A 20,557-nucleotide genomic window follows, 5' to 3' on the forward strand; every position below is an offset into this window, starting at 1 on the left:
CCCATTCTGTGTGCCTGTTAGCGTCCACAGGGCACAGCACAGCCCTCACTGGCAGTTTGCTACACGTCCTTCCCAGACTGTGTCTGTACACAGAGTGCTGCTTTCTCTTCAGTGCTTAGCTGCTCTCTGGATGCCTGCTGTTCCTAGGGCTAGGGACGGACCATGTGACCTTGCTGATGACCTTGGTATAGAGCAGGTGAAACAACTCTGCTGCACATGCAGCAGGTTTCATTGTGGTAGTTTTGTCCCTTTTTGTCCTTTCATAGTAACTTTTAAAATATTTTATTTTAATTTTTGTTATTTTCAGGAGTTGCGACACTTTTGGAAGTTCTAGTAGACTGGCTTTCTGCCTATCCCAGTCAGTAGATACAAATGCAAGTTGAGGACAAGGTAGGCCCAAGACCTAAGCCGGCTTAGAGTTCAGTCAGTGTGTCTGGAGTGGATGGTATGCTTAGGAGATGTGGGTTGAGGTCAAGAGGGGGTCCTCCCATGAAAAGAAAAAATCTGAGGATAATAGGCATTGAAGAAAGAGAAGATATCAGACTCTAAGGCCCAGAAACTATTCTCAACAAAATCATAGAAGAAAATTTCCCCAATCTAAAGAAAGAGATGCCTATAAACATAAAAGAGGCCTACAGAACACCAAATAGAATTGACCAGAAAAGAAAAACTGCCCGTCACATAATAATCAAACCCCAAAACATACAGAACAAAGAAAAAATATTAAAAGCTGCAAGGGAAAAGGGCCAAATAACATTTAATGGCAAACCTATCAGAATTATACCCGACTTCTCAGCAGAGACCATTAAAGCCAGAAGGGCCTGGACAGAGATCCTGCAAACCCTAAGAGACCACAGATGCCAGGCCAGACTACTTTACCCAGCAAAGCTATCAATACCATTGATGGAGAAAACAAAATATTCCATGACAAAAACAAATTCAAACAGTACCTATCCACAAATCCAGCTTTGCAGAAGGTACTAGAAGGAAAACTCCATCCCAAAGGGTCAAGCTACAACCAAAAGTACTCAGGAAATAGATAACTATACCATGGCAAAAACACAACTACATAAACGCTCAACTGGAACCAACATCAAAATTAAGACTCTTAACAGTCACTGGTCATTAATATCTCTCAACATTAATGGTCTCAATTCTCCAATAAAAAGACACAGACTAACTGAATGGGTGCATAAATAAGATCCAACATTCTTCTGCATTCAAGAAACACATCTCACCCATAATGAAAGGCATTACCTCAGGGTAAAAGGTTGGAAAAAAAAATTCCAAGCAAATGGTCACAAGAAGCAAGCAGGTGTAGCCATTTTAATATCGAACAAAATAGTCTTTCAACCAAAATTAATCAAAAGGGATGCAGAAGGACATGTCATACTCATCAAAGGTAAAGTCAACCAAGATGACATCACAATTCTGAACATCTATTCTCCTAATACAAGGGCACCCACATTTGTAAAAGATCTGCTAAAAAACTTAAACCACACATCAATCCCCACACAATAATAGTGGGAGACTTCAACACCCCACTCTCACGGAAGGATAAGTCATTGAAACAGAAACTAAGCCGAGAAATAACATCATTAACCAATGCCATGGGTCAAATGGATCTAACAGATATCTATAGAACCTTTCACCCAAACAAGAAAGAATATACCTTCTTCTCTGCACCCCATGGAACCTTCTCCAAAATTGATCACATCGTAGGTCACAAAGCAAGCCTCAACAGATACAAGAGGATTGAAATAATACCTTGTATCCTATCAGATCACCATGCTCTTAGGCTGCAATTCAACAACAACAGAAATAACAAAAAGCCTACACGTACATGGAAACTAAACAACTCTCTGCTAAATGACACCTGGGTCAGGGAAGAAATAAAGAAAGAAGTCAAGGAGTTTCTGAAATTCAATGAAAGTAAAGGAACAACATACCCAAATTTGTGGGATACACTGAAAGCAGTGCTAAGAGGAAAATTCATAGCACTAAGTGCCTTTAAAAAGAAACTGAAAACATTGCACATAAGCATCTTAACGACACAACTGGAAGCCCTAGAAAAAAAAAGAAGCAGAAACACCCAAAAGGAGTAGATGTCTGGAAATAATCAAACTCAGGGCTGAAATTAACAAATTAGAAACTAAGAAAACAGTCCAAAGAATCAACAAAACCAAGAGCTGGTTCTTTGAGAAAATCAACAAGATAGACAGACCGTTAGCCAAACTAACTAAAAGGCAGAGAGACAGTATTGAAATCAACAAAATCAGAAATGAAAAGGGAGACATAACAACAGACACTGAAGAAATACAAAGAATCATAAGATCCTAATTTGAAGGCATATATGCCACAAAATTTGAAAATCTAAGGGAAATGGACGATTTTCTTGATCAATTTCACTTGCCAAAGTTGAGTGAAGAACAGATAAACAAGCTAAATAGTCCCATTTCCCCTACAGAAATAGAAGCAATCATCGATGGTCTCCCAACCAAAAAAAAAAAAAAAAAAAAAAAAGCCCAGGGCCAGATGGTTTCAGTGCAGAATTCTACCAGACCTTCAAGGGCAAGCTAATACCGATACTATTCAAGCTACTCCAAAAGATAGAAATAGATGGAACATTACCAAATTCATTCTATGAGGCCATAGTCTCATTGTTACCTAAACCTCACAAAGACTTAACAAAGAAAGAGAATTTCAGACCAATTTCTCTTATGAACATCGATGCAAAAATACTAAATAAAATACTTGCAAAACGAATACAAGAACACATCAAATATATTATTCATCATGACCAAGTAGGCTTCATTCCAGGCATGCAGGGATGGTTTAATATACAGAAATCCATCAATGTAATCCACCATATAAACAAACTGAAAATAAAAAACCACATGATCATCTCTTTAGATGCAGGGAAAGCATTTGATAAAATCCAACACCCATTCATGTTTAAAGTTTTAGAGAGATCGGGGATACGAGGCACTTTCCTCAACATAATAAAGGAAGCCAATAGCCAAAATCAAAGTAAATGGTGAGATACTCAAGGAAATTTCTCTAAAATCAGGAACAAGGCAAGGCTGCCCACTCTCTCCATATCTCTTCAATATAGTACTCAAAGTTCTAGCCAGAGCAATAAGACAACAAAAGGAGATCAAGGGTATCCAAATGGGAAAGGAGGAAGTCAAATTATCCCTATTTGCAGATGATATGATAGTGTACATAAGTGACCCTCAAAATTCCACCAGAGAACTCCTACAGCTGATTGATAAACACCTTCAGCAAATTGGCTGGATACAAAATTAACTCAAAAAAGTCTGTAGCCTTCCTATACACAAATGACAAGCTTGCAGAGGAAGAAATTAGGAAAACCACACCCTTCACATTAGCCACAAGCAATATAAAATATCTAGGAGTTACTCTAACTAAGCAAGTGAAGGACTTGTTTGAAAAAAATTTCAAAACTCTGAAGAAAGAGATTAAAGATGACCTGAGAAGATGGCATGATCTTCCTTGCTCATGGATCGGGAGAATTAACATAGTATAAATGGCCATCCTACCAAAAGCAATCTACAGATTCAATGCAATCCCTATCAAAATACCTACACAATTTTTTAAAGACATTGAAAGTTCAATTCTGAACTTCATATGGAAAAACAAAAAACCCAGATTAGCTAAAACAATCTTGTACAATAAAAGGTGCTCTGGAGGAATCTCCATACCTGATCTCAAACTGTACTATAAAGCAATAGTAATTAAAACAGCATGGTACTGGCACAGCAACAGGCTGGTTGATCAGTGATCGAATTGAAGACCCAGATATGAATCCACACACATATGGTCACTTGATTTTTGACAAAGAAGCCAAATCTAGTCAACGGAAAAACAATAGCATCTTCAACAAATGGTGCTGGTCTAACTGGATGTCTATGTGTAAAAAAATGCAACTGGACCCATATTTGTCACCTTGCACAAAACTCAAATCCAAGTGGATTAAAGACCTAAACATAAAACCAGAGACACTAAGTCACTTAGAAGAAAAAGTGGGGAAGAGTCTGGAACATATTGGCACAGGAGACAACTTCCTGAACAGAACACCAACAGCCCAGGCCTTAATGTGAACAATTAATAAATGGGACCTCATGAGGCTGAGAAGCTTCTGTAAGGCAGGAGACACTGTCAAGAGAACAAAGCAACAGCCTACAGACTGGGAAAAGATCTTCATCAACCCTACATCTGATGAAGGTCTAATATCCAAATTATATAAAGAACTCAAGAAATTAAACACCACCAAACCAAGTAACCCAATTGAGGAATGGAGTTCAGAACTAAACAGAGACTTCTCAACAGAGGAATATCAAATGGCTGAGAAACACTTAAAGAAATGCTCAACGTCCTTAGTCATCAGGGAAATGCAAATCAAAACAACTCTGAGATTCCATCTTACACCCATCAGAATGGCTAAGATAAAAAATTCAAGCGATACCACATGCTGGCAAGGATGTGGGGAGAGAGGAACACTCCTTCATTGCTGATGGGAATGCAAACTAGTACAGCCACTTTGGAAATCTATCTGGTGCTATCTCAGAAAAATGGGAATAGGGCTTCCTCAAGACCCAGCTATTCCACTCCTTGGAATATAACCAGAAGAGGCTCCAGCACACAACAAGAAAATTTGCTCAACCATGTTCATAGCAGCCTTATTCATAATAGCCAGATCATGGAAACAGCCTAAGTGTCCCTCAGTAGAAGAATGGATAAAGAAACTGTGGTACATTTACACCATGGAATGCTACTCAGCTATTAAAAACAAGGAATTCCCGAAATTTGTGGATAAATGGATTGAGCTATAAATGATCATAATGAATGAGTTAACCCAGAAGCAGAAAGAATCAAATGGTATATACTCACTTATATCTGCATACTAGCCTAAGGGGCATGTCCCACGAAAGCCTTCACTTACCAGGAAACTGGGACAGAGGGGAGGACATCCTATTGGGACTCTAGATGAGAGAAGCATGGGAGAATAGCAAAGTAGAAGGATCCAGAGAATCCTAGAAACCTACAAGCAGAACATTATGATAGGCAGATTTGGGCCCAGGGGTCCCACTCAAACTAAGGCACCATCCAAGGACAATACAGGCGGTAAACTTTAAACCCCTACCCAGATCTAGCCAATGGGCAGAACATTCTTCACAGTTGAGTGGAGAGTGGGATATGACTTTCTCACGTACTCTGGTGCCTCATATCTGACCACGTCCCCTGGACGGGGAGACCTGGTGGGACTCAGAGGAAGGATAGCAGGGTACCAAGAAGAGACTTGATACCATATGAGCATATACAGGCAGAGGAAATCCCCCTCAGTCACAGTCATAGTGGAGGGGAATAAGGGGAAAAAGGGAGGGAGGGAAGAATGGGAGGATACAAGGGATGGGATAACTATCGAGATGTAACAAGAATAAATTAATAAAAAATAAAAACAAACAAACAAACAAACAAAAAACAGTATCACAAACGTGATTTCCTCTAAGAGCATATGTTATTTCAGTCATTTTACATGAGACATGTAAACTATGTCAGATTAACTATGATGACAAATCCAGCTTCCTAATTATATACAAAGGACAGAGTCGATGCTATAGAGCTTATAAAATTAGTAGGGCATTATCAAACTTTGCAAGTGTTTTTTCAGTAGAATCCAACCACCATTGTTCTTGATGTAATAATTAAAAAGTCTGATCATAAATAATAATTTTATTTTTAAAAATGTTTTATAATTTACATGGTGATATAAAATATTACATATTACAAGCTTTTGATATTTTTCTTAAAAAAAGAAGGGGTCCTATCTCATTAGGGGGTTGATTATATAAAATGAATATTACTGAGGAAAACATAAATAGAGCCAGCTTTCTCTGTTGGTAAGGGAAGGTTTTGTTTATTTATTGACACAGTATTTCATGTAGCCCAGATTGGCCTCAAATTCCCTATGGCACCGAGGATCATCTTGAACTCCTGACCTTCCTGCTCCCATCTCCAAGCCACTGCATTCAGCTGGAGAGGGAGTCACACAAGGGAATTCTAGAGCAAACTTTTCAGTGATGGTCTATGGTAGGAGGTGTTGGTGTGCAACATGACGTTAGAGAGACAGAGCCGGTGAGCACTGGGATACTCACAGAGACGGCTCATTCCAGCAGAAGCAAGACTACCTAAAGCCAGATTGGCTTCTAAATACCATTTTTTACCTTTAAATTTCACCAATACTCTTTGAAGGGCTGATTCTAAAGTCTAAAGCCCAAAGAGCAGGTTGGGAAGACTGTTCAGTGGATAAAGGAGCTGCCAAGCCTGACAATCTGAGTTTGGTCCCCAGGACCCATCCGGTAGAAGAACTGAATCTCATAAGCTCCCTCTGGCTTCCACATGTACATGTACAAGCGCATGTGCGGGTGTGCACATGTACACACACTGAAAGGCAAAAACAATGAAAACCACCAAAGGTCAGCTACAAGCATCTTACTGTGTCAGGAAGGAAGGATTCAAAGAAGGATGGATCAGTGACTTTTCTGTTATGTTATAAAATCCCACAAACAAGAGCAACTTGGAAGAGAAAGAGTTTATTTTAGTAAACAGTTCCAAAGGGGACACAGCGCATACTGATGGGGGACACAGTGCATACTGACGGGGAACATGGCGCATACTGACGGGGGACACGGCGCATACTGATGGGGGACACGGCGCGTACTGACGGGGACACGGCGCGTACTGATGGGGGACACAGCGCGTACTGACGGGGGACACAGTGCGTACTGACGGGGGACACAGCGCATACTGACTGGGAAGGCATGGTAACAGGAGTGTGGGGCTGGTCTGGCAATCAGGAAGCAAAGAGACTACATTTCAGCTGCCAAAAGGAAGGAGGGAGAAAAAGGAGGAGAAAGGGAGGGAGAGAAGGATCTCATAGCCCACCCCAAGTGACATATTTCTCCCAGAAAAACTGTATTTCCTAAGGTTTCCACAAGCTCCCAAACAGTACAAGCAACTGGAGACCAAGTGTTCAAACTCAGGAGCCTTTGGAAGACACTCCCATTTAAAACACCACACATGTGAACATGTTGAAAGGACCAGAGAGAGAGCTTAACTCTGGAAAAACAGCAACAGGAGTAACAGATTATATAAAACCTATTGAGTAAAAAAATATAGGGGACTGCACAGTGCAGCTTCCCTGGACTGTCATTCATGATGGGGTGCAACTCTGATGTAGCACAGCTGCAACAGGGTCATGTAGCATCCTAAAATGTCTGTGTTGGCTCAGCCTTTAATTCCTAAGCCCGCTGAGTGGAACACAGGCTCACGAGGCCAATTTGCTCATCAGACATGGACCAGGACAGCAGAAGGCTCCCAGCTGACCAAAACTCATAGTGCTGCTAACTGTCAGCCTTCAACATGGAGGAAACCTACCTACCTTCCTTCCATCTTCCTTCCTTCCTTCCTGCCCTGCCTCTCTTTTTTCCTTTCTCCCTCTCAGAGGCAATACTGAAAACAGAGGCTGCTGGTGTAATATAATGATGTAATGTTCAGCCATAAATGAAAAAAAAATCCAGATATTTATATTGCTCCCTCAAGGGTAAGACTATTACTGAAGAGAAGGCAGAAAGGATATAAGAGCCATAGAAGAGACCGAGGGTTGTATACCCAGACTCCTTTCTGGAGAGTGGAAGGACGCTCACTAAGCATGACAATTCACCAAGCCACTCCCCAGTGTTATATATGCAATAAACAGTGACTGTGGGACAGTCACTCAGAACCCTCCTCATATACTTCTATAAATAACCCCAATCTCAATAAACATATTGATTTACCAAGCCAAGTAAAAAGTTTAAAATAAATAGTAAATAAAAATAATTCATTAATCTATTTTGATATGGTAGGTCAATAACTAGGTGACCTAACTAAATGGAAAAGTGGAAAGATAATTGTAGCAAAATGACATCTAATAATCGCGAGGATGTGGACAGAGGGGAACAATCCCTCACTGCTGGTGGGAGTACGAGCTTGTAAAACCACTCTGGAAAGCAATATGGAGCTTTCTCAGAAAAACGGGAATAAGAAGTTGCACACTTCTGACATGCGGTGAAACATTCCAAGAGTCAGGGCTGGGGGCATGACAAGAAAAGATCAGACCAAAGCAAAACTTCTGGGATCAAAAAGGCTTAATTGATCGTGCCCCTCCAGCTCTGCACCCACATCACACAAAGCCTCTCGCGTGGCTGACCCAGCTCACCTCAGTGGGAATGCCATGGTTCTGGCATCTCCAGCACCCTAGTGCTTTCATCACTTTCATGCAGTGACCCGCAGGACCTCCCTACAGACACCGAGGAAACATGAGCAAGTGAGTGTCTCGTTCTCCTCTCTCTGTCTGCTGATGCAGTGAGACCAGCTGCCCTGAGCACCAGCCACAACGCCTTCCCTTCCTTGAGTGACTGTGCTCTAGAACTGCAAGCCAGTAAGCCCTTCCTTCCTTCTGGAGCACCCTCTCCTCAGGTGTTCTGTCATAGTAACAGCAATAGCCAAAAGATCTTATTTGGTCCCAAGTTTCAGCAATTATGAGTAAGAAAGGATTTATTTTAAACAAAATTTAGCTATTGAATATATGTTTTTTTAATATAAAAGATACTCTTTGTTTTGTTTTGTTTTGGTGTGGTGTGGTGTGGTTTTCAAGACAGGGTTCCTCTGTGTAGGCTTGGCTATCCAAGAACTCTCTTTGTAGATCAAACCAGTCTGCCCTCTATTATAGTTGAGGAGGAAGCTAATATACCATGTTTATGAGGACACAATTTGAATTTTATTTCTATATGTTGCAAGCCACCAATAACTCAATTAGAAGTTAAAGAATATATTCATTTAGTACTTCTATAAATTTATAGAGGAATACAAAACAAACAGACACACAAACATCTGTAATAGATCCCCAATAGAAAACGCTAAAATAAACCAAAATTAAAAACAACAGCAACAACAAAATCCAAAAGAGCTCCATGTAGTTTACACAGAGAAGGATGGCTCCAAACTAGGAAGGTAAATTATGGGCCAACTTAGATTTTAGAGACACTTTTCTGTTATGGCATACTGTTAATTGCTAAGAGATTTCCCATAGGATAGAAAAAGATTGACATAGAAGCAGAGATGTTACCTGTGGTCTTTGATAAATGACTCTGGCATAGAAGCTGCAGCGCGTACCGTGCTCATCAGTCTGGAAAGGCATACAAAGACTAAAGTATCACACAAGGCACACAGAATCAATAAAAGGATTTCAAGGACTTGTCAGAGATACAGCCCTACCTGGAGGATTTCCCGTAAGCAGTGGATAACTGGAGGCTGGTAAAGCTTAGACATAGGGTCTCTTTCAATTGCATCGATTTGTCCCAGATTTGGATGTGCAGAGAAGACATAACAGAAGATAGGAGGAGGCAGATGAGTCTTTGTCTGTTTTGCATAAAGGAAATCACAGAATAAGACTATCTTGCTAAAAGATTCAGAAAATACTATTAACGTAAATTCTTTAGTGTACACATGATTATGCGATCTTAGCTTGGGAGGCAGAAACACAAGGATTACAAATTCAAGGAAGGCCTGCCTGGGCTACAGGAGGAGTGCATATCCAGCCTTCCTCACTCAGTGAGACTTATGTAACTCAGTGCTAAAGCACTTACCTAGCATGAAGGAGGTCCTAGCTTCAAGTCCTGAGACTGGAATGAAGACACACACACACACACACACACACACACACACACACACAGAGGAGGAGGGGTGTACTGAGGGAGGGAAGGAAAGAGAGAGAGAGAGAGAAGGAGAGAGAGAGAGAGCGCACCCAAAGCAGCCTCCCTGATGATCGAGCCCAAGGGCCAGTAGAAGAAACCATTAGAACGCTGGCCCAGGAAAGGAGCTGCAGTAAATCCTAGAAGACATTCACATATCACTCCAGACAAAGGAACTAGTTGCACAATTCTTCTGCCCAAGGAATGGCATGGGCTGTAGAACTCTGCTCCTGAAAAGGGCAGTTGTCTGTACCCTAGAGAGTTTTCTAAGGTTGGGCTTACCTCTTCACTGGGCTGGCCATAGGAAGGCTTGGTCAGAGGTATCACTGGGGGCCACATAGTGTCAATTAAACTGAAGAGCCCTGGTGTCCTGAAACAAAAAAGGACACTGTTGGAAGTATTCATCAACAAACAGTTGTCAATAAAGAACCAGACAGTGCACTTAAGGAAGACAGTTCTGTACATTGTGATGGACCTGCACACAGCATGCCATCACTGAAATGGATATGCAGAAAGCACCTGAGGAGCAGGCATGCACCTCTCAACTCCAGTACACGAACCCTTAGGTGGGGAGATCAAGAATATTCTGGAAACCTACCAATAGCAGCAGCAACAACAACAACAACAAAAACCAAACACAAAAATAATGGTAAAAACAGGGCTAGAGAGATGGCTCAGTAGCTAAGAAGACTGCTGCTCTTTCAGAGGACTTGGGCTCAATGTCCAGTACCCACATGGCAGCTCACAGCTGATGTGACTCCAGTTCCAGAGGATTGATAGCCTCACACACAATACATGCAGACAATACACCAATGCACATAAAATAAAAATAAATATATAAAAAAGCCAAAATAGTAAAACCACAAACCTTAAGGATAAAGTCATAGTTATCTTGCTAAATGAAAAGCAAGCAACAAATTAAAATGTCATTATCTACATACCAGTGACTAGATGTTATGAAATGTTCTGGGTGATTATCTAAGAACGGTTTAGAGGCAATATTTATATTTCAATTTGGATTGTTTCATATGTATGTATATATATTATTTTCTAGAAATGGATATATATAAATAAATTTATAAAACATTTACAGTTAAATCATATAACCATGTACACCTTGTGTGTGTGTATATATATATATATATATATGTGTGTGTGTATATATATATATATGTGTATATATATATATATAATTATTACTACTATTGTGCATGTGTATGATGTATATGTGGGTGCATGTGCCACAGTGGAAGCATTTTTATCCACTGAGTCACTAGATGGCCATTGCTTTCTGAATTTTGAACAAAACTTTAGGCTGGTGGTACGTATATTTTAATCCTAGCACAGCCATTACTCAATGGCTCACAGTTTTGTGTTTTGAGATAGTATCTTACGTTGCTTAGGCTGGCCTCAAACTCCATAGGCAGCTGAAATGGCCTTCAACTTCTTCCTACTGCCACTTCCCAAATGCTCTGTTACAGGCATGCAGCACTGTCTCCCATTTAGGCAGTCCTGGGGACGAAACCAAAGGCTTTGTGCATGCTGGAAAACATTTTATTAACTAAGAGCCTAGCTAGCCCTGTTTTTCAAAAACAGATATACAGATCCCTTTCAACTTACATACAATGGAGTTATGTTCTGATAAACTCATTGTAAATTGAAAATACCGTGTGTCAAAAATTCATGCAGGGGCTGGTTCAGTAATTAGGTTCTCAGTGCCAACATTGGAAGGCTCATGACCACTTGTACCTCCAGCTCCCAGGGATTTGTGGTGATTTGAATAAGAATGGCCCCATATGCTCATATGTGTGAAAGCTAGTCATTGGGGAGTGGCATGACTTAGGAGGAGCTGGGGGTGTGGCCTTGTTCAGTAGGTGTGGCCTTGCTGGAAGAAGTGAGTCACTGGGGGTGGGCTTCGGGGTTCTTCAACACCATGTCAGCCTGTGTGCTGCTGTGCTCTCCTAGCCTGCACTCCGCAATATGATGACAATGGACTAGCTTCTGTAACTGTATGCAAGCTCCAATTAAACGTTTTCTTTTACGAGTTGTTATGGTAATGGTGTCTCTTCATAGGAACAGACCATACTCTACTATACTTGTAGTGTGCATAAACATATACAGGTACTCACACATACACATAAAAAGAGAAATCTCAAAAAACCCTAATCTGCCTAACTTCCCAAGCTTGGCAACAGTGCTCATGAGCAGGGCGAGCTGCTTCCCCTGCAGCTGCAGAGTGTGGGTGGGAGCTGCAGTCTTCAGAAAAACAAAGATTTGAAGTTGAAGCCAGGTGTGTTACTCATACCTGTAATCCTAAGCATGTGGAAAGCTTAGGCTAGAGGATGTCTGCCAATTTCAATCCAACCTCAAGTACATAATGAAACCCTGTCTCAGAACCCTCTTTCCCACAAAGTATTTGTTGCATGCACATCACTTTTGTCCCATCATAATATCAAGAAATTATTAAATTGAACCCCTGTAAGTCAGGGACTGTGTGTTACTTGTAGGGTAAGAAAAGTTATCTAGCATAATATACAGCCAAGTAGTCTCCAAATAATCTATGAGTCCATTTATATGTTGTGGCCTTATATTTGTGTTTCTAAGATCCAGCCCCAATTCCACCTTTACAAACCCTGTGAAACGTTACCCCTGGACTGCGTGTTTCCTTTCTGTAAACGGTGATGTCTGTTGGTGTTATTGCAAGGAATAAAAGAAATGAGCAAGAAAGCCAAGAACATCCCTCAGGTGCTGGAATGCATACCTAACAGGCACAAAGCCCCTTGTTCCACGCCCAGCACTACACAGGCCGTGGCAGCACACACCTGCAATGCTGTACTCAGGGAGCGGAGGCAGCATGGTCAGATATTCAAACAGATTTGACACTAGGTTGAACTATATGACCTTATTTTTTTAAAAAGGCACCTATAAAAATTCCTAGTTTTAGAGCAGGTACCTACCAGGTTATCCATCTTACGTTGCTGTACTTAATAGTGTTATGATTAGAGCCATACATTTTTGTGCTATTTTTGCTGTCAAGTGTTTCTAGTTTAAGTAAAGCAATAGTCTCTCATTATAGCCCAAGGCTGGCCTGGAATACTATGTGCTATGGTCTCTGGAGAGGTAGCATCCAGAAGTATGATCACTCTCCACTTAATACAGATTTTAATCCCAGAGTTCTTTGTGAAGAGAACAGAATACAAGCAGTAGAGGAGACCAATGCAAAGAGACACTCCTTTGGTATGACAATAAAGGGAGAGTGTGCAGCTCAGTGGCACAGCACTTGCCCAGAGCACCAGTAAAACGGAACAGTTCTTCCTAGAGAGTAAATAGAAAATGTTAGAGTTCTGCAACGAGTTCAATCCATGAAAACAGGCTTCTGTGGCCAGTGAGGGTTGTGTGTGGCATCTTGGTGGTTTGGCTATGAGAGCTCTCAGCTGCAGAGTATAGGGGACAGGAAAATGACAAAGATTAATACCAAAAAAGGAAATCTCATGGCACCCCACCTCTAAACAAACAACTACAGACACTAAGGAATGCTGAGGGGAAAGAAACAGCTTTTCCTAGTGATGAGTCCCTTGATTGGTTATCCAATACCAAATGGAATTAGACACATGCAAGTAACTCTAAGCACAATGAACAAGTTGTGGTTTTATATTTATGCAGTGTGTGTGTGTGTGTATGTTTGTTTGTGTGTGTGTGACAATGACAAAGAAAAGAGAAAAGTGGTTATGTATTTGAAATGGAGTAAGGGGGTGAAGGGTTAGGAGGAGGGAAGAAAATGAGAGAAATGATGTAATGATATTTCAATAAAGAAAAAACTGAAAAAATATAATGTGATAACTTTTCAAAGAATTAATAAAAACAATCAGAACTAGTATTCAGGACCAGACTATTATCAATAACCACCAAATTTTGTTGCAGAAATACAAAGAGGTTGGGAGGAAATAAATGTCTGGTGGGGGGAATGTAGTGGTTTGAAGGAGAAATATCACTCATGCACTCAGGGATTTGGACACTTTGTGACTGGGTTTGAGGAGATTATGGATCTTTAGGGTGTTGAGCCTTGCTGAAGGAAGTTTACTAGGGGTTTTCACAATAGGTTCTTATTTAAATGCTAATCTTTAAAAGGGTGATTAAGTGGCTATTTAGTGATTAATATGTAGAACATAAGTTGTGCTGTGAATACACTATTAAGGAGCATGTCAGGCCCCTGAGGCTGGACTTAACAGCTGTTGTGAACTACCTGATGTGGGAGCTGCAAACTAACTTTGATCCTCTGTAAGAGCCAGAGCTTTTACATGAACTATCTTTGCACAGAAATGAGTGAAATGGAAACAAACAAAGAAAGGAGAGCAATAACAAACAAACATGAATATAGAGAATCAATAAAGAACTGGCTCTTGAAAAAAATTAACAAGATTGGCAAACTGTTAGCCAAATGAACCCAAAGAAAGAGAAAACCAAAATTAATAAAAGAAATAAAAGGGTAAGTCGCTGAGGTGGCTCAGTGTTCTGCGTGGCTGCTGCAGTAGGAAAAGCAGAAAGGAGATTAAATCTCTTACTACGGAGACCCGACCAGCTGAAGAACTGTGGTTACTTAGAAGTTTCTCCAAGTTTGGAACAACTATGAGAAGAAAATTTAAAATTGAAGTATAGGCTGGACACTTCTCAGAGGATTCTTCAGGCAGAAGGGAGAAGACCAACTAAAACTATGACGAACACCCAATGGCCGCCTGCAGGGAGTGTTTGGCTGTGCCATCAAGGCTGCGTACCAGACCTGGACAGCTCTCCTCTGCTCCTAACACCTAGTCAGCAGGCCAAATTTGGAGACTGTCAATGTAATAATGCCATGAGTATTTCTCAGATGCTCAAAACGAAGGATCAGAAAGTTAATCCTACAGAAATTGCTGAAAACATTACTAAACATCTGCCAAACAACGAATATATTGACAAACTGAAATTGCCGGTTCTGGTTTCATTACGTGCACTTCTGAAAGGATTCTGTGTCAGAACAGTTGACCGATCTCCCAGTAAATGGCTCAATTCCCTGCTCTTGGAGAGAATATAAAGGTTATAGTTGACTTTTCCTCTCCCGACGTAGCTAAAGAGACACATGTTGGCCACTCCGGTCAACTATCATAGGAGAAAGTTTGTATTGCCTCTTTGAACTTGCAGGACATGACACCTCAGGTTAAACCATGCAGGAGGTTGGCGGACCCAGTTTGACATACTCATTGCTCACCTGCAAGACAAATTTCCAGATTCTTATTGGGGATGTTCAGGCCTTTATAAGGAGTCTAAGAAGAGGTCTGATGCTGAGGAGGAATTTAAGAGCAAGCCTATCAGTGTGTGTTTTTGCTGCAGAATAAAAACACAGATATCATAAAAGCCTGGAAGCTCATCTGTGATGTCTCCTGTGAAGAGTTTAGTAAAATCTATGATGTATTGGGTATCACTTTAATAGACGGAGGAGAGAGAGTTCTTCTATCAAGACAGGATGAATGATGCTGTTAAAATATTGAGGATGAAGGATTTGTACAAGTAGGATGGCGCAGAAAAACTGTGTTCATACCTAGGTGTTCCATACCATTAGCCATAGTGAAATCAGATGGGGGCTGTACTTCTGACCTGGCTGCTATCAGACAGAGAATATTTGAAGAAAAAAGCAGGTAAGATTATTTATGTGGTGGACAATGGACAGCGACACATTTCTAGGCCATATTTGCTGCTGCTCAGACGACTGGCTGGTTATGATCAAAAGTAAATCGAGTGCCCATGTTGGATTTGGTTGTGGTGCTAGGCGAAGACAAAACGTTTACAACACTGTCAGGTGAAACTGTGCACCTGTGGACCTGCTGGAAGAAGGGCTAAAAACACTCCACGGACAAGCTAAAGGAGAAAGAGAGGAAGAGGTCTTAACTGAAGAGGAGTTGAAAGTGGCTCAGACATCTGTCGCGCATGGCTACATCAAATATGTTGGCCTTTCCCACACTCGCCCCATGATACATCTTCTGCCTGACAAGGTGCAGGATGACAGGAAACACGGCTGCTTACTTGCTGTCTGCTTTCACTAGAATCAGGTCTATGTCTTGTCTGACCAATACTGATGAAGGAGACGCTGCGAAAGCTGCCCTGGAGACCAAGGTAGTTTTGACCACCTGTTGTGGCCAAGGGGTTTGATATACGGGAATAAAACCCGCCCAAAGGACGTAATTTTACCAAAGTGGCAATTAGTACTGTTTGCTTTTAAACAATCACGTGGGACACAAAAGTAGTAAAGGAATTTCACAATTAAAAAAAAAAAGATATAAAAGGGAGACATTACAATAGGTCTCAAAGAGAAAGTCTATTTCAAAACACCTTGCTCCACTAAATTGGAACACTAAATGAAACAGACTCACCACAAACCTTTAAATGGCTAACAGCAATATTAATTATTTTGCAGAAGAGAAGAGCAAAGAGGCAGTGCAGCCTGGGAGAGAGAGCAGAGTGTGGCAGGATCAAATCATAGAGGAATTACTAGAAACCACAAAGAGATGAGAGATAAAATGGGCTTCTGCTTCACTGAAACAATGCTAATCAACTTTTACAGAGTATTATCATGATTTTTTTATTGGATGCAGGGTCTTGAGATGTAGCCCAGGCTAACTAATCTCAAATTCATGTCTATCTCCTGCCTCCGCCTCCCCAGTACTGGACTTATACCCAGTCAGATTATTTAAAAATACAGAAAGAGGCAGCATCTTTGGCCTCAGAACTCCACACTGTAATTATAGTGACTAATAGATGATGAATGCCACTCAGAAAAGGAACTGCCCAAACAGGGCAGCCACGATCTCTACCACCGTAGTACACTGGAGGGTGAATGCAAGTCTCCCTTCTTAGCACAGTCTCCTAAAGACACGTAATGGCTTGCCTGCTCTGTTATCCTGGGTTCAGTTTCCCTGTCTGAGGTCTGCTATGTGTTAGATCCCTTTAAGTGCTCTTGCTTCCAGACTCAACACTCGCATAACTCTCACTAGAGCCAAGGTTTTGCACTTCTGGGAGACTGGCCTTTCTAGATAGCAAGGCTCCAAATAGAGAAGGTTGCTGACAGACCAAGAAGCTACTTTTGCCTTAAGTGCTAAGGAAGCCCATTGTTCCTTATCCAGGCATTGCTCTCTGGACACTGAAGAATAGTCTCCTCAGCCTTTACTTAGCATCCTTTGGGTCTGGTCTGGATTGTAGTATGTTTATCCTGTACCATATGGCTAATATCCACTTATAAGTGAGTACATACCTCATGTGTATTCCTGGGTCTGGGTTATCTCACTCAGGATGATCTTTTCTAGTTCCATCCATTTGCCTACAAATTTTATGATGCCATTGTTTTTATCAGCCAAAGTAGTATTCTATTGTGTAAATGTACACCACAGTTTCTTTATCCATTCTTCAGTTGAGGGATATTAGGCTGTTTCTTGTTTTTGGCTTATTAGAAAAAAGATGCTGTGAACATAATTGAGGGAAAGTGTCCTCTGTGCATGGTGGAGTGTCTTTGGGGTATATGCCAAGGAGTGGTATATCTGGGTCCTGAAGTAGAACTATCCCAATTTTCTGAAGAACCCATCAAATTGATCCACATTGGTGCTATCAGTTGCACTTCCACAAGCAATATATTCCCCTTGCTCCACATCCTTGCCAGCATGTGCAGTCACTTGAGTTCTTGATCTTAGCAATTCTGGCAGGTCTAAGATGGAATCTCAGAGTCATTTTGAGTTGCATTTCCTGATCACTAAGAACATTGAAATTTCTTTAAGTGCTTCTCAGTCATTAGAGATTTCTCTGTCAAGAATTCTCTGTTTAGCTCTGTACCCCATTTTAAAAAATGGGTTATGTGACTTGTTGGTGTCTACTTTTCTTGGGTCTTTATATTTTTTGGATATCAGCTCTCTGTTGGATGTAGAGTTGAAGATCTTTTCCTAGTCTGTAGGCTGCCGTTGGTCTTATTAATGGAGAGGAGGACCTTGGGGAGGATGCTGGAATCTCACTGAGAAGAGGAAATAAAATAGACATGGGGAGATGGATGGAGGTAGGAAACTGGATGGGGGAAGGAAGGGATCAAGTGTGGGGAGGACAGAGCGAGAGAGAACTGGGATTTGGGAGGAGGAATCTCTGGGAGGAACTAGAAACCTAGGACAAAGGAAACTCTCAGGAACCTATGAGAGTGATCCTAGCTAAGACTTCAAGAAAGAGGGGGGTAGGGCTATGAAACTTGAAAAGGCTACCTCCTATAACAAGGCAAGACTTCCAATGGAGTGGTGGGTACACCAACCCACCCACAAAATCTTTGACCCACAATTTGTCCTGCCTATAAGATGTGCAGTGATAAATATGGAACAGAAATTGAGAGAATGGCCAACCAATGACTGGCCCAACTTGAGACCCATGCCACAAGAGAGCCCACTCCATCACTATTAGTGATATTCTCTTGTGCTCGTAGACAAGAACCCAGCGTAACTATCATTTGAGGCTTCATCCTGCAGCTAATGGAAACAGATACAGAGCCTGACAGCCAAATATTAGGCTGTGCTTGGGGAATTTCATGGAAGAGTGAGAAGGAAGGATTGAAGGAGCCAGTGAGGTTAAGGACACCACAAGTAAACCTATAAAATCAACTAACCTGGGCCCATAGGGGCCCAGAGAGACTGAACACCAACAGAAGAGCATGCATCGGAGAGACCTAGGTCCCCTGCACATATGTAACAGATGTATGGCTTGCTCTTCATACGGGACCCCTAACAACTAGAGCAGGGGTTGTCTCTGACTCTGCTCTCTGCCTTTGGACCCCTTTTCCCTAACTGGCTGCCTTGTCAGGCCTCAGTGGTAGAGGGGGCAGGTAGACTACTGCAACTTGATATGCTCAGGTGGGTTGATATGCGTGGGGAGGCCCCCCCTTCTCTGAGGAGAAAGAGAGGGGGATGGGGGAAGGTGAGGTGAGAGGGAAGAACTGAGAGGAGAGAAGGAAGGGGAAGCTATAATTAGGATGTAAAATAAATCAATAAGTTAACTTAAAAAAAAAAAAGCCTCCTCAGCCAGAAAAAAACAAAACAAACAAAATCCCAACATGACTCTAAATCTAGTTAGGTGATGTCAGCTGACCTTGGGCCAATTTCCTCCAGGCACAGCACTTCCCCTCCTACTCTCACAGGGAATGCAGTCTACTCTCTATAGACCTGGCTGTTTTGTTGACTAATAAACACTTTTCCTCCATGTCTGTCAGATCCTCCCTAAAACCTGATACTAACTACTTGAAATTCTCACAGAGCAACCTAAGCCTTTCTTTTGGGTGTCGATAGAGTAGAATTTGCTCTTGAAGATTTAAACCCCATCAGCGACAGAGGACAGAAAAATAACAAGTCGGGAAACAGCCTGATCTACTGACCTGGCTCATCCTCACAGAGCTCAGGTTATTCCAAGCCTAGTGTGTATTTGAGCATAAACTCTCCTTAGGAATCTGTTTTTCAGTTGCTAACTTCCCTGGGACTATTACTGTGCACGCCCAGTGAGCTTGTCTAGGAAATGGAGCATGTGGCTAAGAATGCTGGAGTGATTTCTACTAAGATCTTTTTGTTGCTTTTCATTCTTTTATATATAAGTGGAGTCTTTCAGAGACTTTACAATGATAGATCATCGTTTTCTATTAAACCAGACAATACAGAGATCAACAGGGCTACTAAGATGGCTCAGTGGGTAAAAACACTTAATTAACCCTGAGACTGATGACCTGGATTTGATTTCTGTGCCTCATATTGTGGGTGAGGAGAACCAACTCTCAAAAACTGTTCTCTGACTACACTAGAGATCTATGGCTTTAGTGTGAATAAATACACACAATAAATGAAATGCAATAAAATAATTTAAAAAGAGAGCAGCAAAAACATGAAAGTTCCTTTCTTCATAAAAACATGACTTGTGAGCCAGGCATAGTCATGCATTCTTGTAAGCACAGTGCTCAGGACTCCCGAGGCAAGACAGACACTCTTCTCTTTAAAACACACCTTTAATCCCAGCACTCAGGAGGCAGAGGCAGGTGGATCACTGTGAGTTCGAGGCCAGCCTGGTCTACAAAGTGAGTCCAGGACAGCCAAGGCTACACAGAGAGACCCTGTCTCGAAAAACCAAACCAAACCAAACCAAACAAAACAAACCACGTTTGTTTATTTTCTTGTGGGGGGTGGTGGGGGTGGGAGAGTGTGCACAGAGGCGTACAACCTCTGGAGGTTGTTCTATCTTTTTCCACGCGTGTTCCTGGGTCTGAATTCAGGTCGGCAGCTTGGTGGCAAGCTCCTTTACTCACTGATCCATCTTGTCAGTATGGATTTTGAGTTTTGAGATCAGCTAGGGCTACCAGATAAGACCCTGACTGAAACAAAACAAAACATCCCCCTAAAACAAACAACAAAAACCCCAAGCAACAAAAATAAAAACAAGGAACAATAGAAACAACTTGAAATGAATTATATACTATTAATTTCTAATATGGTAAATACTGATCAATATTAGCTAAATTTAAAAAATATACCTTTGGGGGGCAGATAAAGAGATTGTCCAGCTGCTAAGAGCACTTGCTGCTCTTGCAGAGGATAATGGATGGGTTCCCACATCCACATGGAAACTCACAACCTTCTCTAGCTCTATCCTCTTCTGGCCTCTGAAGGCACGAGGAAAGCACAGTGACCACACACACACACACACACACA

At 41.4% G+C, this 20,557-nt stretch overlaps 1 protein-coding gene and 1 pseudogene across 1 annotated transcript in view; one reads left to right on the top strand and one right to left on the bottom strand.

The window, feature by feature from the left end:
* Positions 1-20,557, bottom strand: part of Spidr (scaffold protein involved in DNA repair) — a 333,822-nt gene that overhangs the window by 24,957 nt on the left and 288,308 nt on the right. The window contains exons 12-14 of the mRNA XM_051150592.1: positions 10,101-10,188; positions 9,343-9,486; positions 9,194-9,253 (exon numbers count right to left, since the gene is read on the bottom strand). Coding sequence (XP_051006549.1) covers positions 9,194-9,253; positions 9,343-9,486; positions 10,101-10,188 — 292 coding nt within the window. The remainder of the gene's footprint in view (positions 1-9,193; positions 9,254-9,342; positions 9,487-10,100; positions 10,189-20,557) is intronic.
* On the top strand, positions 13,558-15,998 carry LOC127193053 (arginine--tRNA ligase, cytoplasmic-like; annotated as a pseudogene).

The sequence above is a fragment of the Acomys russatus genome, chromosome 8, assembly GCF_903995435.1.
Source record: "Acomys russatus chromosome 8, mAcoRus1.1, whole genome shotgun sequence".
In the NCBI taxonomy this organism is placed as follows: Eukaryota; Metazoa; Chordata; class Mammalia; order Rodentia; family Muridae; genus Acomys; species Acomys russatus.